Source organism: Amblyomma mixtum, chromosome 7 (genome assembly GCF_055824585.1).
Source record: "Amblyomma mixtum isolate Tamu chromosome 7, ASM5582458v1, whole genome shotgun sequence".
NCBI lineage: Eukaryota > Metazoa > Arthropoda > Arachnida > Ixodida > Ixodidae > Amblyomma > Amblyomma mixtum.
This window is the reverse complement of record NC_143018.1, coordinates 44,305,301-44,329,474: the sequence shown is the minus strand read 5'-3', so window position 1 is coordinate 44,329,474 and position 24,174 is coordinate 44,305,301. Positions and strand designations below refer to the sequence as shown.

Below are 24,174 nucleotides of genomic sequence, written 5' to 3'. Positions count from 1 at the left end.
CAGAACATTTGGCGGCTGACAAAAAAATGTAGATATTTGTCGCATCATGAAAAATACACATACGACAATGGCACTCCTTACTTACGATAAAAACTAACAAAGACATCCAATTTCTCCAAAAAAGCCATTATCGGGGATGAGTAAGTGTGATCGTCCTAGCCAGTAATATGGTTTGGTTTTGTAGCGATAGCTACGTTGGCCACGAACTTGCGATTTCGCTGTGGCTATGCCCCGAGGAGACACAGAGACCGACCTTGAGCCGTTGCCCGGCAACCGCCGCAGCTGGCGGACTGCGCGCCATCTGGCATGACGTCACACGGCGCGCCTCGCCGCGGAGCTGCACCGCCGTTTGGTATGACGTCACACCGCTTGCCCCGTCATTGCGCTCGCCTTCGCTCGCTTCGGCAGCCGAAATGCGACGTCGCTACCGAAATGCCATTACACGCAACTGCTTTCGCTAAGTATATCCTGGCCTAGCTGAGCTAAACCAAAGCCATTTTTTTATGTGTTACTTTCGCTTGGTACACACCCACAAACAACGCAAGCATACAATCTTGCTCAGGGTTGACCCATTGGCATAGTGCTTTTACTCCAAATCACCCGCAGACACCAACTGCTATGATATCTAATCCATGATCAAACTGCATAAGAGAAGTTTCTTTGCAGTCTCGATCAAAAAGGGACATCCGTAAAACAAAGCTACATTGCGGCAACTGATGTCGCCCTATGCACACACACTCACAGGGAACATAAGTGTCCAAAAACAAAAAGTGTCCAAGAAAGTTCTAGTGGGTCCATACGCGGGGGAAGCACGCCGGGTTGAAAACCGCGCACAAAAACCCGCGCACAAACGCCTTAGAGCCAGGATGCGGTGGGAAGCGAGGATATGCCTGCCAGTTGCGCTCGCGGCAAGTCTTAGATACTGTGTCTGAAGGTGCGCGTCTACTAGTTCCTGAAATGTGTTATGCATGCCTAGTTCAAGGAGCTTGGCTGTGCTAGTACTGCGGGGTAGGTTTAAGGCTGCCTTGGTTGCTAGACGAATCATGGCGTTCACTCGCTCTGTTTCCATGCGGTTCAGCTTAAGATATGGGGTGGCGTATAAAGCGCGGCTAAGTGTAAAATCATGCACTACTTTCATGCTGTCCGCTTCGTCTAAACCTTTGTGCAGGGAGGATACGCGGCGTAGGAGTTGCAACACGGATTGTCAGACATCCCTTATAGCCATTCCTCCACACATTCATACCCCCCTCGTTGTGAAACCCCTTCCCCGGAACGTTCATCCTCAGTACCACATCCCTCGCCGCATGGCTCGCGCTAAGGCCTTCACAAGTATTACGGACAAGCCCAGGACGCCATTTGGGTAGACGCCGCGTGCACAACTCATGAAGCTGTAGCAGTTGGTTACAATCCAGCCCTAGCACAGCCCCTCACACACCGCCTTCCCTCGGGCTGTGCGCCTGAGGAGGCAGAGGAAACCGCCATCGCCCTAGCCCTTGTACATTCCAATGCAAACTACATCTTTAGCGACTCCAAAACGGCTCTGTTCAACTTCGCGAGAGGCAGGATGCACGCCCCTGCTTGGGAGTTGTTGAACATCCCCTCCAAAAACTTACCACGCAGGGTAGAGCGCCAGTGGGTGCCGGCTCACTCTGGGAATCCAGGAAACGAGGCTGCCGATAAATTGGCCCGAGGTTTGATTTGCCGGGCTCAGGGCGGCCTCGGTCCAGGCTTCTCGAGAGAACGGGCGCACACCTTTGCAGAGCTCACGCAAATGCCCCGCTTGGACCGTCGGACTTACCCTCCTCCCCACCCCGCCTCCAGACCCACTTTCTCTCATCCCCTCAGCTGCTATCTCTCTACTGTGGCACCTCCCCTGCATGCACCCTGTGCGGCGACCCTCACGCCACACTCTCCCACATCCTTTTCGGCTGCCCTGCTGATCCTCCCCCGCAGGGACAGCCCGCGTTATCAAGTTTGGAGAACTGGGAGGTCGTGTTCTCGTCTCTGGACCCGCCATCGCAGCTTGCTGCGATGCTTCGGGGTGCCGACGTCATGAACAAACACCACATGAACGTTCCGACGTAGAGTGGGACCGTGCGGTGGTCCACGGAGCCAAGGGGGTCTAAACACACTTGCCATATAAAGGGAAATTTATTGTAACGGCCAGACGTGACAGTAACAAATGAGGCAAACAGTTCAGAGTGGACATAAGGGTAACGCGGCAAAACTTCGCGACAAAGCAGTAAACACAAACACTGCACTCACTGCTCTCTTCCTTTCATTATTCGGCGATGTCATTAGAAGGAGCGCTCAAAGTTGGCTGCATTTTCTTGAAACTTAGAAATCTTTTTTTTTTCATAGCTCCGCGACTGCCTCAGCAGCTATTATTTTGAAATAATTCTACGCCTCATGCTTGTCGGTCTTTTAGTAAATATCGTTATATGACTTTATCTTTATCAGAAAAGTAGCTAAGTATAGCAGTGATAGCGGGCAGAACTTCGTGCATACCTCGTAGTCAAAAAAAAAGGAAAATTGGTTTAGAGGAAAGGAAAGGGCGCAGGAACGGCCTCGCTTCTCGGTGGACACCCGAATAGCACTGAAAATTGGTTTTGGTAAGGCGCTCGTCTACCGAGCCGGAGTACCCGGGTTCGAACCCGACCGCGGCGGCCGCATTTCGATGGAGGCGAAACGCAAGAGGCGCCCGTGTGCTGTGCGATGTCAGTGCACGTTAAAGATCCCCAGGGGGTCGAATTTATTCCGGAGACCTCCACTACGGCACCTCTTTCTCTCTTTCTTCTTTCACTCCCACCTTCCTCCCTTCCCTTACGGCGCGGTTCAGGTGTCCGCCGATATATGTGAGACAGATACTGCGCCATTTTCCTTTCCTCAAAAACCAATTTCCAATTTTAATTTGGTGAACCGATCATCATGCGCGTGCGACCTGTACATATGTTACTGCGTTAATATGTAAATATATTTATCGCCCAATGTACCTCTCCCCCTGTTCTTTCTAAATATCCCCTCAACTCTTTAATTTCACTTCTATACACTGCCTGCTATCCTTCTATTTCGCTGCCCCAGCACAGGTGCTTCCAGGATTGATAGCAGATGCCGGGGCTAGCAAAAGTCTTTGACTGTAAGACGCAATCAACAGATGCAGAACCACACAAGCCGATCAAACATGTGATCATCTGGGTACCGGGGCACACGGGGGTGGCAGGAAACCAAGAGGGGGACAGGATAGCTCGAGCATATACTAACTACCTAGAATCCAACGTCAACTACCTAGAGGAATTCCTGCCAGTACCTCAGGAATACTCGGCCATACTCATCATCTACAAAGGCAGCAGGATGCGGTACCCACCACCGCACAAATCCTTAAACAAAGATGTCAGTGCACGTTAAAGAACCCCAGGTGGTCGAAATTTCCGGAGCCCTCCACTACGGCGTCTCTCATAGTCTCAGTCGCTTTGGGACGTTAAACCCCATAAAAGCAACCAACCTTAAACAAAGAAGAGGCTGTCACATGGAGACAACTTCAAACTGGGTCATATCCAAATCTAAACACACTAAGTAAAATTCACCCCACACTTTACGCACACAATTGTACGTGGTGCCATGGAAAACCTACACTGTATCACGCAACATGGGCATGTCAAAAAGTCGACATCGTCCCAATTATGCCAAACCCAAGTGCGGAGCAATGGGAGGGTCTGTTCTCCAGCGACTGCCGCGATGACCAGATAGGTCTGATACAACAATCCCCAAAAACATGCTACCTAGCCGCCATGATACGCGCCGTCAACTGAAAGCCCAAGCACTAGATGCCACATACCTTGCCGACGAACACGCAATATACGTAGACGCTGCACGGCAAAGTGCAAACACATACGTGGCTTGTGCAACCACGTCACAATCTACTCTCGTCACCGCCGCCACAGTAGTAGCTCACTCTCCGAGAGCGGCAGAAGAAACCGCCATCGCGCTGGCCATCGCTGACCCATCTATCCCCCCCAACCCCAACCCCACCAGAGAGGACTAGGAGGCGGCCCTGCTCGGCTGTCAAGACCTAAAGAGCCAAAAGGCTTTGGTTCAACAGGACGCGGGCGGCGCTGCTTGCCAACGGGGCACCGGAATAGGGGCTCCACACAGTATTGTAAGGGGATAGGGCCAATAGGGTCCTACCCCAATCACCTTTCTGTAAAGAACTTAATTTCCCATAAATGTTTTTCACCACCACCACCCACGTACGCGCACAGTCCTAAGCGACTCCAAAAGAGCGATACAAAATTACTCGGCAGGTTTTATCTGCCACCCCGCTGCACGCATCCTTCGCGGCTGCACTCTCGACCATAAGATCAACCTGGTCTGGGTACCCGCCCACGCGGGAAACTCTGGAAACGAAGGGGTCGACCGACTAGCCCGAGGACTAACCACCCGGGCGGCCGGCCCCACGGACCCAGACACTCTTGCCGAAGCTCCCCAGACCTTTGCCGAAATTACCAACCTCTACAGGGAGATGAGACGCCAGTTCCCGCCTCCACACCCCGACTTGAATCGAGCGCAAGCCACCTTGCTCCGCAGGTTGCAGACACACTCTATCCTTAGCCATTCTAGACTTTCACTCATCACAGACGGGGAATACGATCCCGTCAGCCAAAATTGTTACCAGGGAGAAATCGCCACCCAGGCACACATCCTCTGGGGTTGCGCGGGAAATCCGCCCCCTCGAACCTTACTGCCAACTCCCTCCGAAGAAGGATGGAACCAACTCCTCAAAAGGCCACACAAGAGCATCCAACTGGCACTCATTTCGTGGGCCCAGGAAGTCGCCCCCACCTGGGGGCCACACCAAGCCCACCTGCCCTAAATCCCGCCAATCTATGGCAATAAAGTTGTTTCTCTCTCTCTCTCTCTGATACGGCGAGCTCAGGTGACGGCAGCATCCAGTGGAGCCCTGGAATAGGGGCAACCGGCCGTTGCGGATGGACTCATCTGACCGCATAAAAGCACTTGCACTTGAGCTAAATAGAGTTATCCTATCCTGTCCTATCCTATCCTATCATATCGTATCCTTCCATTTATCATGTTTTATTAAAACCACTTACATACATGAAAGGAAATAGCCGCCGCGGTGGCTCAGTGGTTAAGGCGCTCCTCTACTGAGCCGGAGTACCCGGGTTCGAACCTAACCGCGGCGGCCGCGTTTCGATGAAGGCGAAACGCAAAAGGCGCCCGTGTGCTGTGCGGTCAGTGCAAGGTAAAGATCCCCAGGTGGCCGAAATTATTGTAGTGAGAGCTACATTGACTGCATTCTCGCCGTTTCGCTGTGGCCGGTGGCCACAACGCGAGCGGAGCCGCCGCCTAGCAACCAGCGCAGCTGGCAGCGCCGCGCCATATGGCATGACGTCAGAGGAGCAGCCGGTGAAACCGCGTTGCAGCAACATAGGAGGAGCCGGCGTTGCATCGTATATATAGAAGGGGTGGCTCGGTTGGATTCATCGGTTGAGGGGCTTGCGGTATCTGTTACAACCGGCGTCGTCGCTACAGCGGACGCGGTTGTTGCGAAGCGCGTCCGTTCTTTCAATCTTTCACATCTTTCAGCTCTCCTCTGTCTGCACGTGGCAGCGAGTGTGGCTCAGCCCGAGCCACTGGGCAGGCCCGTGCACTTTCCCTTTCATCATTCCTACAGTCGTAACAACAACAACTGGGATTCGTCGGTAGATATGGAAAGTGAGTGGGAGAGTGAAAGAAGCCAGGGTTCGTCGAGTGGCGCTAAGCGTGCCCTTGACCTCTCCATCACTACTTCAAACAGCCGGCTTATGGCTCTTGGGGTGGTGAATACTTTCCGGGAGCTCCGGGAGGCGCACCCTACAAGCCAGTACACGCGCTTGTCGCTAACGGAGTCGGGTCGCCGCCTTCTTGCTCGACTTCATATCCAACACACCCTTCCAATGGAAGAAAGGTTTCGCATCCCAGAACTGTGGAGACGTGCCCTCCACGTGCGGCATCTTCCAGCAAACATGTCACACGAAGACCATAATGGTCGGCGCCTGGCACGAGCGGAAGCGCTAGCCCGACATTATGGCAACAAAACAGGTGTATACTACGTGGACGCCTCCGGTCCTCACCACGGGGGGTGGTACACGGTCGCGGTGGTTCGCAACAACAACACAGTTAACGGCCTCACCTTCCGAGCCAGCAGTGTAACACAAGCAGAAGAGGTCGCGATTGCTCTCGCGGCCTCACATTCCGATTAAAAATACATAATCACCGACTCGCGAGGGGCCTGTCAGAACGTCGAACAAGGCTGCACTCCCTTCCTAGTCTATCGAATCTACCAAAATTGCATACGGGATACGGACCCCGCACACCGTTACCTTATATTGGCCCCTGCTCACCAGGGATTGGCAGGCAACGAGGCAGCAGACGCAGCCGCCCGCGCGCTCTCTCACCGGGCTGTTTCCTCCTCCCCACCTGATCAGGAGCCCGATTTTAATCCGGTCTATACATTCAAAGATATTACAACATATTATCAAAATTGTCATCGCCTTTACCCTACCCCATGTAAAGGCCTGAAGAAGGCGGATGAACGGCTCCTTTCCCGCCTTCTCACAAATACATTGCTGTGCCCGGCAGCGCTAAAACATTTTGACCCCTCCTTTAGCGGCAGCTGCCCACGCTGTAGTGCAGTGTCTTCTGACACCTATCACATGGTGTGGGCCTGCCCCTCCAACCCCGCTATTCCCCCCATCCCCAACCCAACCCGGGAGGACTGGGAAGGACCCTGCTCGGCTGCCACGACTTACAGGCCCAACAGGCCTTAGTCGGGCGCGCCCGGGCGGCGGCCACCGCCACTGGGGTCCCATACTAGGGACCTCCACCTAGTGTTTGTAAGGATCGGTCCCTTACGGGCTGATCAAAACATACCTCCTGTTCATTCTTAATAAATGTTTTCATCACCACCACCGGGAAAGTGGACACCTTAGTCGCGCTTTAAGCTACGTGACGGTAGTGACAGATGTGCGTTGTGTTGGGTTGGGTTTAGTGGCGCATAAGCATCTAAGGCTATCATGCGCCAAGCTCAGATGTGCGCTTCATGCGTTGGCATTGACAACGGCGTGGCAGAAACGCGGCATTGAAGCCGTAGGCCGTCGGCGTTCATTGTGTTCGTTGGCGGTGGCGTTGACAACGTTTTAGGCGCATAACTGCCTCCCTGGGTCAGTGGGCGCCTGAATAGCGCTTTGAGGAACTGCAGCAGTACGTCGCAGCGTTCTTTAGGTGAGCATCTCGCGATCAACCGTTAACTTCCACCTGCCAGGGTGGCAGGGTGGGTGCGCTGCCTATCCAGTGTCCGGAACGCACTAAATGTTACCGACGCCAAGCCGCGTTGCCCGATATGCCATAGCTTTCGCTCTCTAACCAGGTTCAAGAGTAGTTGAACCACGCCTAATTTTTATAGGGCTTAGCGTCCCATGATGGACGCCGTAGTGGAGGGCTCCGGATAATTTCGACCACCTGGGGATCTTTAACGTGCACTGACCTCGCACAGTTCATGACCCTCTAGCATTTCACCTCCATCGAAATGCGACCGCCGTGACCGGGATCGAACCTGCATCAGTGGGGTCAACAGTCCAATACCATAACCACTGAGCTACGGCGGCGGCCGAGTATCATGACTTTTTAAAAAGGTAGGGCAGAAACGTTAATAAAACGAATATCATCACAACAATCACAACAAAAAAGCGAACACTTCAACCAAACGTAACGTTTTGGACACATTGCTGTGCTCCTCAAATGCGATAGCCGCCGGGAGCTTGATGTACGTACCTGGCGTGATGACTCGCGTATCAAATTGATCACTCTGCTTAATGACCGTGAAAGTGAATGAGGAAGGTTGATAAATAAAAGGTGTATATACAATAAAAAAAACGCGATTGGAAGACAAAGACAGTGACTCGGCCAGACACGACGCCTTAAAACGACGGCATCGATACAAGACAGCGCTTCGCCTATGCCACTCGGCACACGCCCATGTTCATGAGCCGTTATCTCCTAGTTCTTAGTGACAGTCTTTCACCAAAGCCATCTCGTCCTCAATCGCAGCAGTAAGTCGTCCACCATCTTATAATCATGTTTGTTCATGTGCACCGTTATGTCATTCGTCTGATCCCCAATCATTGATTGGGACTGTCGCTCGGTGGTCCAGGGTCGGTCGTATAAACAAGTCAGCTGGATAAAAGGCGAGCATTTCCACGGCACGGAGGCCTAATTCTAAGCCTGTCGCCTATTAACTAACTTCATCGGCTCTCTGACGTTGTTACGACCTCTGCCTTACTACCACATAACAATGTCTTCCTACAGGATCTAACACGTGAATTCAGCCTCTGACTGCCTGGATTCTGGCCCAGGTTTGATGCCATGGAACTGCTCTGGTAAAAGTATACGAACACACTGTGGACGTTTCATACAAGGCACTCGACGCTCACTGGTCTCTCGGATTTAAAAGAACAGCAGTATTATTGATAATAAGAACAAAAATTCGCTGCGGCTTAGCTTGGTTAAGCCCGGTAATTGCGAAAGCAATATCCGTACCTACGCCATGGTACAACCGGCCGCGGCACGCAAAGGCGTGAAAGTGCAAGTAGTATTGCTTTCGCAATAATAGTCTCAAGATTAGGGCTTGTTGACGATGAAGAATTGTTCTGGGACCAGAGCATCTTCAGCCAAAGAGCCTCATCGCATAAGGTGTCTTCATCTACTCAATGTGAGATCAGAGACCCATTTCCCAAGCATTTCACCCTAAGGAAGCCGAGCAATAGGCCTGCGCAAAGCCAGCGGATTGTAACACTGAGGGGGGCTCATCAGCATTAGGAATCGAACCCCGCACCTCCCGCACGTGAGATTAGGGCGCCTGCAATCCCTTGACGATGGCAAAAAAATTCAGGGGGCACTTTGGCTCTCTAAAGTGCTGCAAGGCGAAAGCGTTTCCTGGCCACTGTTTGTTTTTGCTTACTTTTTATTTTTCATATTTTGTTTATTAATTTTTTGCTCCTTTTCTTAATTTTATTGTTTTTTATTTTTATTTCAACATCTTGTTTCTATTTTTGTTTATTTTCTTATTTTTATTTTCCTTTTCTTGACTTTACTCCTTTTATTTTATTTATGAAGCCCATGCATTCACTAAGATGCGCCTTTATTCATGCTGGAACCTTGAGCCTTTTAAGCAGTGACGCCGAAAGGCAGACGAATCTGCCGACGCGTCTGTCGACACGACTGCCGACGCGTCTGTCGACATTCCTGCCGACGCGTCTGTCGACACTCCTGCCGACGCGTCTGCTAACGACAGTATGAGGCATTAAAGGCTTTCGCCTTATAAAGCGACGAGAGGGTTGCATCGACTGTACGTCTGTGCTTTCAGCCGCTTATTCTGTTATTCTCCTCTCCCCGCTGATACCCAACAAAGAAACCGGGCCGCTATATTTGCCTGGAATGCAGGGTTGTTCCAGGTGGTGTCCCTCAACAGGGAGAATTTACTATGAAGCTTCATCCCAATGGGGATAGTTTGCCCTCCAGTCTTTCCCCAGCGAGGAAGAAAAGAGAGAGAGAGAGAATGAGTTTTTGTGAAGGCCATAGAAACAGCGAATCGCAGTCAAGGATCGGGCGGGGCTCACAGAACGGCCCTGGTACTCTCTAGGGGCCGTATAATAGCCAATTATTTTAATGGCCAGCGAATGAGTCTGTTTCATTTAGCTTCCACTCGCTCTTCCAGGGTCGTTGTCAGGGTCACAGGTAACATTCCCCTTGAAAGGAAGCGTGCTCTACGCTTACTTTCTGTTCTTGTTATACTTATTTACTGTGGCAACACTGGGGCAGGTAGGTTTCCTGGAACAATGTTTTTTTATGAACGGCAACGCAGACAATATAACTGTGCGCACGCAAGCTTCACTTAATCTGTAGTCGGCGTTTTATTTCACACAAACCACGACAGCTCAGCAGCATATTTTTCTAGGGGCAGGTTTTTGGAATTGTGGTCATGCTTAAAGGCATTTCCTTCCGCGGTTTTCAAGATTTTCCCAGAAGTGGAAAAGAGATGCAACATAACAGATACCAGGCGCGACCAATACAGACCGTCTCTTAGGCAAGTTTGCTGAATTTCAATGCTCATGTGCAGGGTTAGACACTGCCTTGGAGCGTTGTTCCACCCGTTCCTCGTAGACGTTTCGTTCATGTACTGATATTTTTCAATTTAAATATCGCAAGACAACTGCGGCCTTAGTCTGGTGCGTGCAGATGTTAAGAAAATTGGGAGGTGACCTGGCAGTAAGACTAGAGGGAAAATGCATTGAACAAGCTGCCATCCCATAATCTCCCTTCTAAGCACATAGATAAAACAAAAGGAACAAAAAAACGACTAATAATTGAAGGTTATGGGGCCTTACGCACGTCGAACATATGTCTCATGTGCCCTCGTCCGCACAACGCATGATAATGAACGTAAAGAGTCCACTGAACAAAGATCAGGCGCAGGATATATTGCGTTTGTCCTCGTAGTAATATAACACGCGTACTAGCCAATTAATCATAGAGTTTGCCAGTCATTATCGAGCATTACGAAACGAGAACGAGACGTAACCAAAGCTATCAGTATGAATAAAGTGCGTCAGAGGGGCTAATATTAAGAGTAATGAAAGCGACCTCACGGGAACGTAGGAGCAAGCAAAAAAAAAAAAAGAAATGGCGGGCAGCCTAAATATCAGGGCGTTTTCATAATAAAGGGGGCAACATAAGGTCGCGATGTCGACAGCTACGGGCGTCACGGGGCTTGCGTAAGTGCCTTCGCAGTAAAGTCCACAGCCATACAGCGTGTGCCTGAGCGTCAGCAGTGCCGAAACGATTCGGCATTCCGAGCACGATCAGTGTCGACACGCCGCTCGCTAGGTGGCGGTGCCCCGCCTCACAGCTACCTGCCTGCTGGACTAATGCTCGCTCACACGTTGCGTTCGGGGAAGTGCCGACGAGGTGCATCACGGTAATTGATGACGTCAGCTGTCGCGGAGTTGAGTCAGGAAGCTGACGACCGCCTAATGGTCTGCCTTTGGGAGAAGCTGAAATCACTGCTTGCCAAACACTGTTTGCCTGACAAGTTCGCTTAGACCATCCTTTAAAAATAAGTAGCTTTTATTTCTTGAAAATTCTGACCAGCACTAGCGGGAAATATCCATTGGTTACCTGATATATAATGGGGCTTTAAGAAACGGTTTTCTATACGTGCAGTAACGCCCAAACTTTCAATTTCAATTTAACGGAATGTTCACGTGTAACTCGATGTATTCTAAATGAACTGGGAAATCAAATTAAGTTAATTAGCTATTGATCTTATTTCTGATCTGATATCAGAAATAGGACAGTATGAATGGGCAAATCAGATCAATGTCGCGTAGCCTCGTTGAATGACACTGGCATACACATACACTACGTTATAAAGCCAAAGGTGTGAGCATCACAGCACTGGCTAAGCACAATACAATAGAATACAAAACAATACAATACAATGCAACACAATTCAACTCAACACAACATAATAAAATACAACAGAGCTTTCAAAGAATAAAAAACAACGCCACTTGCAGCATTTACGCACCACACAAACTATCTCCATTTCGCCTTTAGCATAGCTGCTACGCTTCAAATTTCAACAAACAATGGCATTAATGTGGTCTCAATGACATGATATCCACACTTATCTCTTGTTTTAGGTGACATTTCTAAAGTAGGCTATGCAGCGCAAACGTGAAAGTTCTAAGAAATGGCGCATTGCAGACGAAGCTTTCTGTAGGAATTGTTTACCGGATAATTTAGACGATATGCTAAAAAACCCAAGAGTTTTTCAATGTGCACTACTTTAAATCAGGGTGTGATCACGGTTACTCTTGCACCCACTATGCGCGTTTTTCTTTATTGTGCACTCCAAGAATGCGTAAAACGCAGGCACGTCACCTTAATCCCACATGCCAGGACTCATCTAAGTAAGAGGAGGGCAGGAACCTTGTTCCATGTCAAGGATTTACAATGCGGTTTTGACGATTCAAAAGTACAGAACAGAATACCTGCAGGAATATTAGTGCCCATCCAGTGTCATTGTATATAAAGCGAGCATTGAATTAGCATTAAGGTTTTGAATATAGGTCCCTTCAGTGCTGCAGCTATGCAGTGGCGCCGATTTACTAGGTACCGAAGCCGATGTCTATTATGTCTATTCATAATGTTTATAATGTCTATTCGCTACTCTTTAAAGACACGCACAGTTTAAACGCGAGCATTTATTCATGTCGACTGTAATGGTTCCTCTGTTATGTCAAGACAAAGTTCTGCAATCGTACATTGAGTCCAGCAAGCAAATTAATAAACTGAGTCACAGAAAATTAATGACAGTGAGAGAAAGAGTCTGCCTCGCAGTGCAAGGGCACATAAGGTACAAACATGCTCCCGACTTAATTCGGTACATAAGTGGAACCATACAGGCCAACTCTTTTAATTACGTTGTCATTGTCCGTGCACAAACAACAGCCTCACAACAGAGAACAGGGAGCGGCCTTCCAACAAAAACGAAAAATCAGTAAGCGCGTGACAGCGAACGATTTTCGACGGACTTGTCGCGTGCATCGATTAAGCAAAATAAAACCTGTGGAAAGTTCGCAAGGGCTTCCAAGAAATCGATGAGCCCACGTGTACATCCAAGCGCCTTCCTGGCCAAACTTCCGCGCGCATCATGCGAGGCATACAGGAAGCGGTTGAGCACGTGCTTTACTTAGGAGCTATAGAGTTATGCGTTTTTCCCTGGGCGTTCTTGGTTGGTTGGTTTGGTTTATGGGGTTTAACGTCCCAAAGCGACTAAGGCTATGAGAGACGCCGTAGTGGAGGGCTCCGGAAATTTCGACCACCTGGGGTTCTTTAACGTGCACTGACATCGCACAGTACACGGGCCTCGAATTTCTCCTCCAAAGAAATTCAACCGCCGCGGCCGGGATCGAACCCGCGTCTTTCGGGTCAGCAGCCGAGCACCATAGCTACTGAGCCACCGCGGCGGCCTCCCTGGGCGTTCTTAGCTCGTGTAATAGGGGACAAAGTTTGCGGGACGTGTTTGTTTGGAAAACGTTAGTATAGCTCCACCTCGCTACCCACTCGCATGATATTGTATGAACGTGTTAAAGGCCTAAACGCTACTTCATCTGGTAACAAAATCAGGTGACTGGGTAGAGAGGTGGACCTACAATAAACGTTTTTCCAACAACTCGCGTCCCGCAAACTTTTGTCCCCGATAGCACGTGCGCCTAATAACTGTCTCCGCAACCGTACTGAAGGTCAGTTTTTCTGGGCCCTTCTGCAGCTCAGCAATGGTCTAGATCAAATCAATGTATGGTAAGAACAGGCCTTTGTCCTGAAATGAACGTAGACAGGACGATGGTGAACACTCTACGTGATGTGAAGCTACTCTGAGGCACCGCTAGGGCAGACACTGCATATATAATCTACTTTTGAAATGATAATATTGAGTGGTAGAAGATAGTTTTCAAGTGGCTGCGTCAGCGGATACAGAAATCTATACGGCTAGGTAGGATGAAGAGGTATACCGTCAGAACGTGTCTTTGGCCTTCTACTCCACATCTGAGAAAGTAAAGGGGTAAGAACAGAAAGAGGGGAAGGTGAAGATCGGAGGTAGTGACTTAATGCAATGAGCTAAATGAGGTGCCTAAGACTGCACAACGGTGTCCAAGCGCGCAAGGGAAAATCTTTGGCTACAGCTCCCGCTAACCAGATCTGACCGTTCAGCTCTGTAGCCGCCGTCCACAGCGTCAGTATAACGCAGCCCAAACACCTCCGAACCACGCGTAGCCGCAGGCTAGCCTCAGACAACATGGTTTTTGTGTACACCAAACGGCCAGTACTTCAGTGACCTCGACGGGCGCGATCGGCGGGCCCTGTCGGGCAGCGGAAGCCGAGGCGGAAACGGAGGCCGCGGTGATGGTGCGGCCGGGGTCCTCCGCCAAAGCGGTTCCACGGATGAGTTAGCGCCACCGTAGCTGTTCCTCCTCCGTACATGCCGCGTGCACAGATGAATGCCACGTTGCCACCGCTTTCCTGTTCCCGCATGTCCGCGTACACAACGTGACCGACGCACTGTGCGGCGACAGCTGTGTGGGGGACATTCTCCGGGCGTAAGCGGGCATAGTTGGCTTCGGAGGTGCTCGTAAGGGAGACTGCCACGTTCGTCCCACGGGAAAGGAAGTTTCCATCTTTAGTGGAAATAGCTCAAGTAGCTACGAGTTCTATTGCTTTTAAAAAGAAATTAATAGGGGTGTGCGAATATCAAATTCTTCGAATACGAATCGAATACGAATACTTGGCTCCGAATATCGAATCGAATATCGAATAATCAAGGACAGACGCATTTCACCACTACAAAACATTTATTTGAGCACCGAAGAACATCACAGTTCAACTATCGATGATTAAATGAACACAAAAGGTGTGTGTGGCTGCACAAAAAGTATCAGTCTCGAACATTATTCTTAGAAGAGTGGAAATATCACAGAAGATGGCTGGTACACAGCATTGATTAAGCCTAGCTTGCCATCAGCACGAAAGCGCGTTGCTGGGATGAACATGAAAGGTTGTCGTGAAGGAAAACCCGCTGCTCCACATGGTCAGGCAGAAGTAGTTCCCTTCTGGCTGAAACGACTCCTCCAGCCACAGAAAATGCCCTCTCACTTGACACTGAACTGGCACGTATTGCGAGGTACTTCGTGCACAGCTCTGACTATACCAGCTTCGCAGGTATAGCCACAAAGAAGCTCAACAGCGCAGTCAGTTACGGCATGGCCCTTGGAGGAAGGAATGCGCATTGCTCTGGGCGCCGCCTTGTTGTTATGTCTCTGTCAATACGGCTTGCGGACCGAAATGAACGCCGGTACTCACATTGAATATTCGGCTAGATACGAATATTCGCGTCGGGTCGAATATTCGAGACAACACGAATACCTGGATTTCGAATCGAATTCGAATACTAAAAATATAACATTCGAATTATATTCGAAAATTTCGAATATTCGCACACCCCTAGAAATTAAAGTTGCTCTGTCCTGTTTTGTAACTTTTGTGTTTATTGAGTGGGTTGTCACTGTTGTTGTTTTGTTGTTTTATCAGTGTTGTGGATTTTTCTTGCATATTTGTACTCCAGGGTCTGTTATCAATTTTGCAAAAGATTTTCTATTTTAGTTGTGTTGTATGTTTCTGGTTAGACAGTTCGGGTGTAACGGTGTCATGTTTCTGTTTTTTAAGATTTTAGGAGTACTTTGTCTTTGTGATTAGGCTTGCTACCCTAAAGTATGCTGTTCTTTTCTTCTAAAGTGTTTTTTTATTACATATGTGATTTGCCATTTAGTCGCCTGTGTACTGATGTGTTAGCCGGGATGATGGCCTCGTCAGGAGGCACGCTTTGCCTGCCTCCTTTTGCCTCTCCCCGGGGGTATATTGTAAATATGGCCGGATAAACTTTTCAAACTTCAAACTTCAAACCCACGTGTTTACTTGAGTAACGTGTACTATTGGGCTAGCTGATGAAGCATACATCCGCACGATCTCAGAGCTGAAATATCGAGGCAAAATACCACAGCAGGGGCTGCATTTTGTGAAGATTCATATACCGATTTCTTGTTTTGCCTTTTTGGTTAACGGTAACTGCCCCCTGTAAGACCGTAATTGGAAGCCAATTGGCAGTGTCTTTCCTTGGCTTTTGTGCAGTCTTTGTAACTCCGTAGTAACCAAGCTAAACGGCTGTCATATATTACCATGCACTACCGTGGCGGCAGAGGCTGCCTTCGGACCCAGTGCTCTCGAAGCTTTAACCGGCGCGAATAAAGGACGCGGACAGAATATAAAGCACCAATAAAACACACGGGCACCAACTTGTGCTTCATTCTTTGGCGTGTGTCTTTATTCGGGACGTTTCAGTCTTTAAGAACAGCGTACAGTTGAGGTAAAAGCTTGGGCGAGTTGGTGCTTGTTCATTCTAAAACAGCGTAGAAAAAGACACGGACAACAGGAACAGACGTACAAACAGCCCTGTTTGTACGTCTCTTTCTGCTGTCCGTGTCTTTTTTGTGCTGTTTTAGAATGCGCGTACAGTGCCAGCTATATCCCCGATCCTACAGTTCACAGACTTGATCGCTTTCCTGGTTGGTTGTTATAAGTTTCAGCTGGCACTTGAGTGTCAACAAAGCGGGAGACCGTGTACGTGGTCACACACGACGCATGTCGATTTTATTTGAAATATCGACAAGGCGGATTTTTGAAGATGTACGCTGAATCTATTTGGGTTCGAGTGCATCTTCACTCGGGCTATACTAGCTGTCGATGCCGCCGAGGCCGTTCACGTTGCTTCGCCGAGTAGACACGCTGCGAGATCACTGAGCAATTGTTATTGTTTGCTTGATTTTGTTGTTGTTCTCAAGTAAAAAATGGCACACACCCCCTCGGTGGATAGGCCAAGATACAGGCGGGGAATTTCTCATGTCAAAAATATTCCGCAATAAAGCATTTGAAAGCAGAAGACTGACTTATTAACGTAAGAAATGTTTTGGCTTCTATGATATAGATAACTGAGTGAATGTGGGAAGTGGGTTTTATGTGCAAGGAATAGGATGGTTTCGACAGGAAAGAATCATGGGCATGAGCTGTAAAAGAAATAGAATAGTTTAGGTATGAACGAATCATGGGCATGAGCTGTAAAAGAAATAAGAATAAAGGAAACTTTTACCAAGTGCATCGTTTTGATTCTAAAAAAAAAGTGTGTGTGTGTGGGTGGGGGGGGGGGGGGGGGGTTAAAGGCGGAGTACACGTTTCTGCAACCGGGTCCTAGCGTAGAAGCCCCAAAGGAACGAACAATCTTAGTAGACAAACCCAGGAAGAGTTGCTGAAACAGGATCTCAATCAGGCGCCTCCTTTAGAGCAGAAGAAGCGGCAAGACAGCAGGAAGTGATCAACAGTTTCGGGTTTATCAAAGAACGCATACAATGGGGGGACACCACCATACCGGATCTGTGACGGCAGAAAAATAATTGGGGAATGTGACGTCGCAGTCGCGTGAAGGAAACCTCAATTTTTTCGAGGATCAACGGTCGATAAATGAACTAGACGTAAGGAGAGCGCAAGACCTCCCCAAACGACTCCTCCATTAGCTCACCTGCCTTAAATAATTCCCTCATGTTGACAAAGTAACTCGTATGAACGTTTGCGCTGAGGCATTACTATTTGTGACTCTACTGGTATTACTCCGTGACTCTACAAGGCACCTATCAGATATAACTCCCAACAGAAAGAACAGTGTTCTGTAGCGAACTGTCTACTGTTTTTTACTAGCGCAGATTCGATTCTCAGGTTAAATTACAGGTTGCAGAAAAAAAACATTCATATACGAGGTCTGTTAGAAAAGTATCCGACCTTTGGCCGAAGAAAAAAAAACTGGCATAACTGGAGCCTTAGAAACCTAATAACCTTCAAAGTAGTCTCCTTGGGGCTCCATATGCATCTCCCAGCGGTGCTGCCATTGTTGGAAGTATTCCGAAAAGACCCTTTTCGGAATGGAATTTAGCTCTGCTGTCGTTGCAGCCATAATGTCCTTTCTTTTCTGAAATCGCGCTCCTTTCAATGACCTCTTGATTTTAGGAAACAGCCAGAAGTCGTAGGGGGACATATTAGGAGAGTAAGGAGCCTGTTGAACTACAGGAGTATGGTTTTTCGCCAGAAAAGTCTGAATCAAATGCGAGGAATGTGCAGGAGCAATGCCGCGAGGGATGCGCCAATTTCTTGTTGACCTTAATTCCGGTCTCTTGCGCCGCACAGCACCACGTAGGCGATGGAGGACATCCCTGTAGTACTGTTTAGTCATTCTTTGACCCTGTGGGGTGCGCACTCGTGGTATGCCACACAGAGGGAGTCAAAAAAGCAGTCAGCATCACTTTGACATTGCTGCGCACTTGTCGGGCCTTCTTTGGTCTTGGTGACGTGGGATGCGTCCTCTGTGACGACTGGGATTTGGTTTCCGGGTCGTACCCGTATACCCAAGACTCGTCACTAGTGATTACGGCGTCGGTGAAGTCAGGGTAACTGTTTGTGGAATCCAGCATCTCCTGTGAGACTTCAACACGAAGCTGCTTTTTCTCCACCGTCAGCAGCTTCGGCACGAATTTCGCCGCAACTCTCTCCATGGCCAAATCTTCGGTGATAATGGAATGTGCAGAAAAATTGCTGATGTCCACCTCTTCCGCAATTTCTCGGATAGTCACACAACAGTCCCACATCACCACAGCGTTCACTTCGGCAATTACCTGGTCATTTCGGCATTTTGATGGCCGACCGGAGCGTGGCTCTCTCTCCACGGATGTGCGGCCGTCTTTAAACCAGTTGCACCACTGCTTAATCTGTGTGCTGCTCATAGCATCATCACCGAAAGCCGTCTGAACATTTCGAATAATTTCCACTTGGCTATCGCCAAGTTTCTGGCAAAATTTGAGGTAGTAGCGCTGCTCCTCTCGCTCCGCCATTTTCCTTGCAACAAAAAACCGACGAGAGCACTGCGCACTGCCTCACTCAAACGCTGCTTCCCAGCGACTGACGCTATCGGCAGGCGGGAAAAAATTCGTGCATGCGCACGAGGGTTCAAGGTCGGCTGCTGTAAGCGCGCTTGTTTCATATCCATCAGGTGTTCGCAAAAAAAAAAATAAAGTCGGATACATTTCTAACAGACCTCGTACAGGGGGTATCACAAACACCTCGAGTCCGTTAAAATTCATATGGTGACGCGCTCGCTTTCAGAACCAAGGCGCTCTAACGAGGCCCGTCTATAGACACGAGCGGACATAATTGCAAGGGCAAGGTGAAAAGTGAAAAAAACACAACAAACACCACCATGCAAAAAAAAAGTGAAAATGTCCCAAGCGGACTGAGCTGGCAGGAGCGCCAAAAGAACGCTAGAGAGCAGCCGTGCCTGTGGCAGTTATGAAGCGGGGAAGGAGGGGCCATTGCAAGCAATGTGATTGGTCGCGGGCGTACCACGTGACCACGCTGCCGTCGAGCGAGGTCAGCCGTTCATTCTAGCATAACAAAGCGCAGGAAGAGCGTAAGGTCCAGGTGACACATGCGACCTGGTCAGCTTATTTTTCTGGCATAAGCCCCGGCGCAACGTTTATGCGAAACAAAAATAATAATAAAAAAGATTGAGGCTGAGCAGAAGGGTAGCACAAAACACCGCAGGAGAAAAGAAGAGGAGTGCGTTGTTTTTCTGACACGATGGCTTCCGCTGATAATGGAGCCTACCGTTGTTCACGAACACGCCCGGTGCTGCCCCCCGACTTTTGAAGAGGAGACGAGTACGGGCGGAATAGGAGCAGGCAACGGGCGCAGCCTAACTGAATTTCAAATGGAAATGAAAAGGTGTTGGGTAATCTTGTACATTGCCTTTCAGATCCCGTCGCCGTTCACTCTCAGAGCGAGAGCAAACTGTGTGAAAGTGTGGCGCCTTACGTCACGTGTTAGGATCCCTATAGGGAGCATTCACCGACGTCACATCGTCCGCCATTTTGATGCCTGTGGAGCCCTGCGAAAGGCCGCCGGCGTGTCTAAAGGGATTATCTCCTCCTGTTCCGGCCTGCACTGCTGAAGCTACGCGCTGGAGAACAAAATGGCGCCCGTGACGTCACGTGAATGCGACCTATACAGTGTGATTCTCTAAAAAAAATTACTAAATGTATTTTAAAGACCATGATAGATACGCCGGGGCGGTAGGTGCAGTTGGTTTGTACAGCAAGACGGACAATATGTACGCGATAGAGCTCGATTAAAGACAGTCAATAAAATAAAATTAACTAAACTTTTTTAATTTGTCGAAATAAAATTAACTAATCCCCTAATTAATTAATTAATTAATCGATCCCGGCCTCGCCGGCCGAATTTCGATGACGGTGAAATTCTAGAGGCCCGTGTGCTGTGCGATGTCAGTGCACGTTAAAGAACCCCCAGGTGGTCAAAATTTCCAGAGCCCTTCACTACGGCGTCCCTCATAGCCTTAGTTGCTTAGGGACGTTAAATCCCAATAAACCAATCCTAAAATTAACTAATCAACTTTTTAATGTTTGGTTTTATGGCGCAATATGTGAAACAGCAGGTCCAGAATCAAAGGCAATCCCAGCTTTTAAATTTTCTCATTTGGCATTGTGGTTCGAATAATCAATCAAGCGTTAAAAATACTCTTCTCAAAGCTGGTTGAGTTGGCTTTCCGGCGTTGATATATTTTTAAAAGGGCTCCGCCGCGCGTGGCATTATCGCCAAAACCACGTGAACCTTTCTACATCTTCGAATGCATGAAGTGCGTCCGTATTTGCTTCATTAGAAATGCGAGCGCCGTCATTTCATCAATATGCGACACGGGAAAGCCAACTTCACGAGATGTCAAAGGTGCATCTTTCGAACCCCAATGGTGATTCAGAAATTTAAACAACTAGACTCTACTCCGACGTTGGAGGCTTTCAATTTCGCATTTTAATCTCGAGCCCGACAAATATAAATTTAAAAGTTGATTATTGAATTTTAGTAAATAGCCGTTTATTAGTCGAGCTCTGTAACGCAGATATTGTCCGCTTTGCTGTAAAATTCATCTGCAAAGACCGCAGCGACACATCTACAACTTGTTAAGATTAAAAACTGTAGAGCTTAAAAAGAATCACACGGTATACCGTATCTCTGAACGGCAAAAGCCGCGCAATCAGAGGGCAGCTCTCGTTCTTTGTAAACCAGTTATGGCTCCGGAGTTTTCCAATAGGTCTACAATCAATTGGTAGATTTCGGTCCTCTTCTGTCTTTCCCTTTATGATTAAAATAACCGCCGACATTTGTAGGTAGACGCTGCTGCTGCGGTATTACGGCTACTGCTTAACTATTTGAGGAGCAGATTATGCAGAATGCAGGAGTTATAGCAAAGTGCAGACATAGAGAGATATAGTGTCAGGGCTTGAGACGTTTGCGTTTATGGTAAATGAATGACCATAGCTTGAAACGGCAAATAAAACCTATGTTGACATTTATTTTGGGAATTTCAAGGAGCGGAGATCGTGAACAGTGCTATGTCCATGTGGGTCACTTCTTTTAAAGCACCTGTACTTAGTTTCACCTTGAACGTTGGATTCGAAGTCGTGTTTCCTGGTGAGCACATCGTAATTATTGCTTCATTGTCCAGATCGCCAATACTGGGCATCAAAACTGGCTTTCATACCGTTACGAGGTACCCCTGAAGTGATAGCGACCGCATTCGTTATGTCCTAGTAATTCGTAACGCTTCTACAGCAACAAAAAAAAAAGCGAATGTATGCCAGTTTCTGGCGCAAAGCCTAATAGCGTACCACACGCCACGGCTCTCGCGTCGCTCACAATTTGTAAAAGCCGATACAGTCTCGCGTAGTTAATGTGGCAAGGTGTTAGAGTGTCTATTTATGCCCCTTTAGCAAATATTTTTTGATGGCAGTTTCTTCAACGTTTTCAATGCTGCTGATCGCAGTAGCATACTCTCACCTAACCGGGCCTGATGTCGCCTTTCATTCCTTTGTAAATTCAAATTTCACGCACACAATTGAACTCAACTATCTACCCAGCTATTTTATTTGGACGCCTATAGAAAGCTATAATTAATAACTACGTCACTGCAACAAAAATAACACTCTCGAATTGTAGCATTTGCACATGAACTAGTGCGAAATCTGTCTGCACGCTCGCCTTATCTTTCGCTCTAATACGAATACTAATACATTAATGCGCTAGTACGAAACTCTAATACGAATGTTGCAGATCACTCAGCGTTCACGAGCTCTGTCTTTAGCAATTTCAGAAGCTTCTGAAGATGCTTGATTCCTAATATTCTTTGGTATTTAAGAGGCAGTGGTTTTTACGCAAGAGTGATGATAGCGATCAAACCATTCTCTATGATCAAACATCGAAGCATGAAATTTGAATTTGCTCATTATCACGGTATAAGATCAATAGCACACCGCTCTTGATCTAGAAGCACGTTGATGCCCGGGAAAAATGTTGAGGACAACAAAGTAAAAGGCAGAGGCACGATCCCAAGAATGTGAGGTCACCATCACTGCTAATCCTCAATGAGTCAAAAATCATTAAAACTCAACATTTCGTTCATTTGAAGTTTGTACACTTAAGGATCACACGACGCAATACAGAGCGTTGTACCAAGTAGTCCGGTGTTCACAATTATTTCGATTATTTCGCAAAAGACGTGTGTTCATGGGTAATGAACCGTCGCCTGCATCAGGCACCAGCGTAGGCTCAAGAGTACTGAAGAATATACGCCGGAACTGTTCATCATCGTCGTGATCATCTAGTAGTCATACATGGAGAAAGGTAATAATCTCCAGTTAGAACTCTGTGCCCAAAAACTCAGTGGTCACCGGCGTTACAGGATAGAACCACTGGTCCTGCTTGGCCAGTTATTCAACATTTACTCTTCTTTTGCATTTTCATTTGTTTCACTCCTCTTTTCCCTGATTACACTTTTCGCGTTACAGAGTAGTTGGATGGAGCAAAACACTCACGTGATTCTTTTCTTCCCTTCATTTGATATTAATTGTTTTGTCTCCTTAGCAGTGAGCAAGAGCATTGAATACGAAGGAAGCACACAAAGTGAATCAAAAGGAAACAAAAGGAACACGGACTTACCGGTCGTGACGACACAGGCCAACCAGGCTAGCTTCATGACGAAGCACATCCACGGGAGCTAGTCTGCTCACTGTCACTGTGTCCTCAACGCTTTGCGTTCTCAATAAAGCGCACTCCAACGAGTGTCCAACACAATGCTGAATATCCAAGCCGAGTCGACGTCGACGAAACCAGCGAAACTCTTCAACGGTCACCCCGGCGTCGAACGCATGGCTCTTTCTCTGCGTTCCCGTAGTGCAGCGGCAGTCACTTCTGGGGTGGCGTTCCCGGCGGCGTTATTTTTCAAAACCCCGCCGGGGAGGACCGCGCCGACCCTTTCCACCCCCCGCACCGCGCAGTGAGGGCGACGAATCGCAAAATCGGACAAAACCGCTGGCCCGCCACTACGCCACCAGTGAGATTGGAAAGGAGGCGTGGGAGGAAATAGGAAAGGAGAATTGAGAAAGAGGTATTAAAGAAAGAAACAAGAATGAAAAAAGAGAGCGAGCGAGGGAGGGAACGAACGAACGAATAGGAGAACCGCCGTTATTCGGTTTTCGTTCACGTTCGTACCCTGCCCGTTTCGTGGGCCATGCGAACAAATATGAACTGAAAAAGAATGAAAGACAAGGAAAAGAAAGGAACAAAGCGTTTTGGGCGGGGAGGGATGTCCATCCGCTTGTGGCCTCGGACGAAAACGTGGCACAAATAAAACAAGAGGCGTGGCGGCCTTTGAGTTGATTAATCCAAAGAAAGAAGTTGGGAGAGAGGGAAGGGAGAGAAAGAGCGGCGGGGTGGGAAATGAAAGAGCAAATTGGTTGAGGGGAGTAAGCGCAAGCGTGGGCTGTTACCACGTGACCGCTTCTGTCTCCGGCGTGGTTACTCGCTGCACGTGCATCCGCCATATTGTTGGTAATAAAGGCGTCGGAGGCTCTCCTTTTATTTTTTTTTTATATATCCAATGAGTAGCTTTGTAGGCAGAGTTGAGAGCATGTTTACTCCACATTAAACTAGGCCATTGCTGGGGCGTGGAAACCTTAAGTCACGCAGCATTTTTTTTTTGTATATCTCGTCCTCTGGTATCTTGCTCAGTGGACACAAGTAACCCACCGCAGCTTTTTTAGATGATTGAAATGGAACCTACGACCTGCGCAATCTCAGATATATACAGCGCTCGTCACCTGCGAGGGTCAGCTAGATTGACAACAATGGAATGAGTTTTTTTTTGTGTGTGTGTGTGTGTGTGTGTGTGTGGTTCCTGCAGACGGCAAGGGCAGAAAGGTAAACGCAGATGTATTTTTGCAACCTGATAATCCCGACCATTCGCACAGATAATTTCCGACAACATTACTAATACTGATGCAAACTGAAGGACCTAATGTCAGAAAAGAAAAACAAACGTGAGGAATAGAA

General features: G+C 48.3%; 1 protein-coding gene across 1 annotated transcript in view; it reads right to left on the bottom strand.

Moving 5' to 3' along the window:
• LOC149335844 (uncharacterized) overlaps nucleotides 1–23,096 on the bottom strand; it is a 46,865-nt gene extending 23,769 nt beyond the window's left edge. The window contains exon 1 of the mRNA XM_089554566.1: nucleotides 22,783–23,096. Coding sequence (XP_089410692.1) covers nucleotides 22,783–22,831 — 49 coding nt within the window. The 5' untranslated portion in view covers nucleotides 22,832–23,096. The remainder of the gene's footprint in view (nucleotides 1–22,782) is intronic.
• Nucleotides 23,097–24,174: the final 1,078 nt, after the last annotated feature.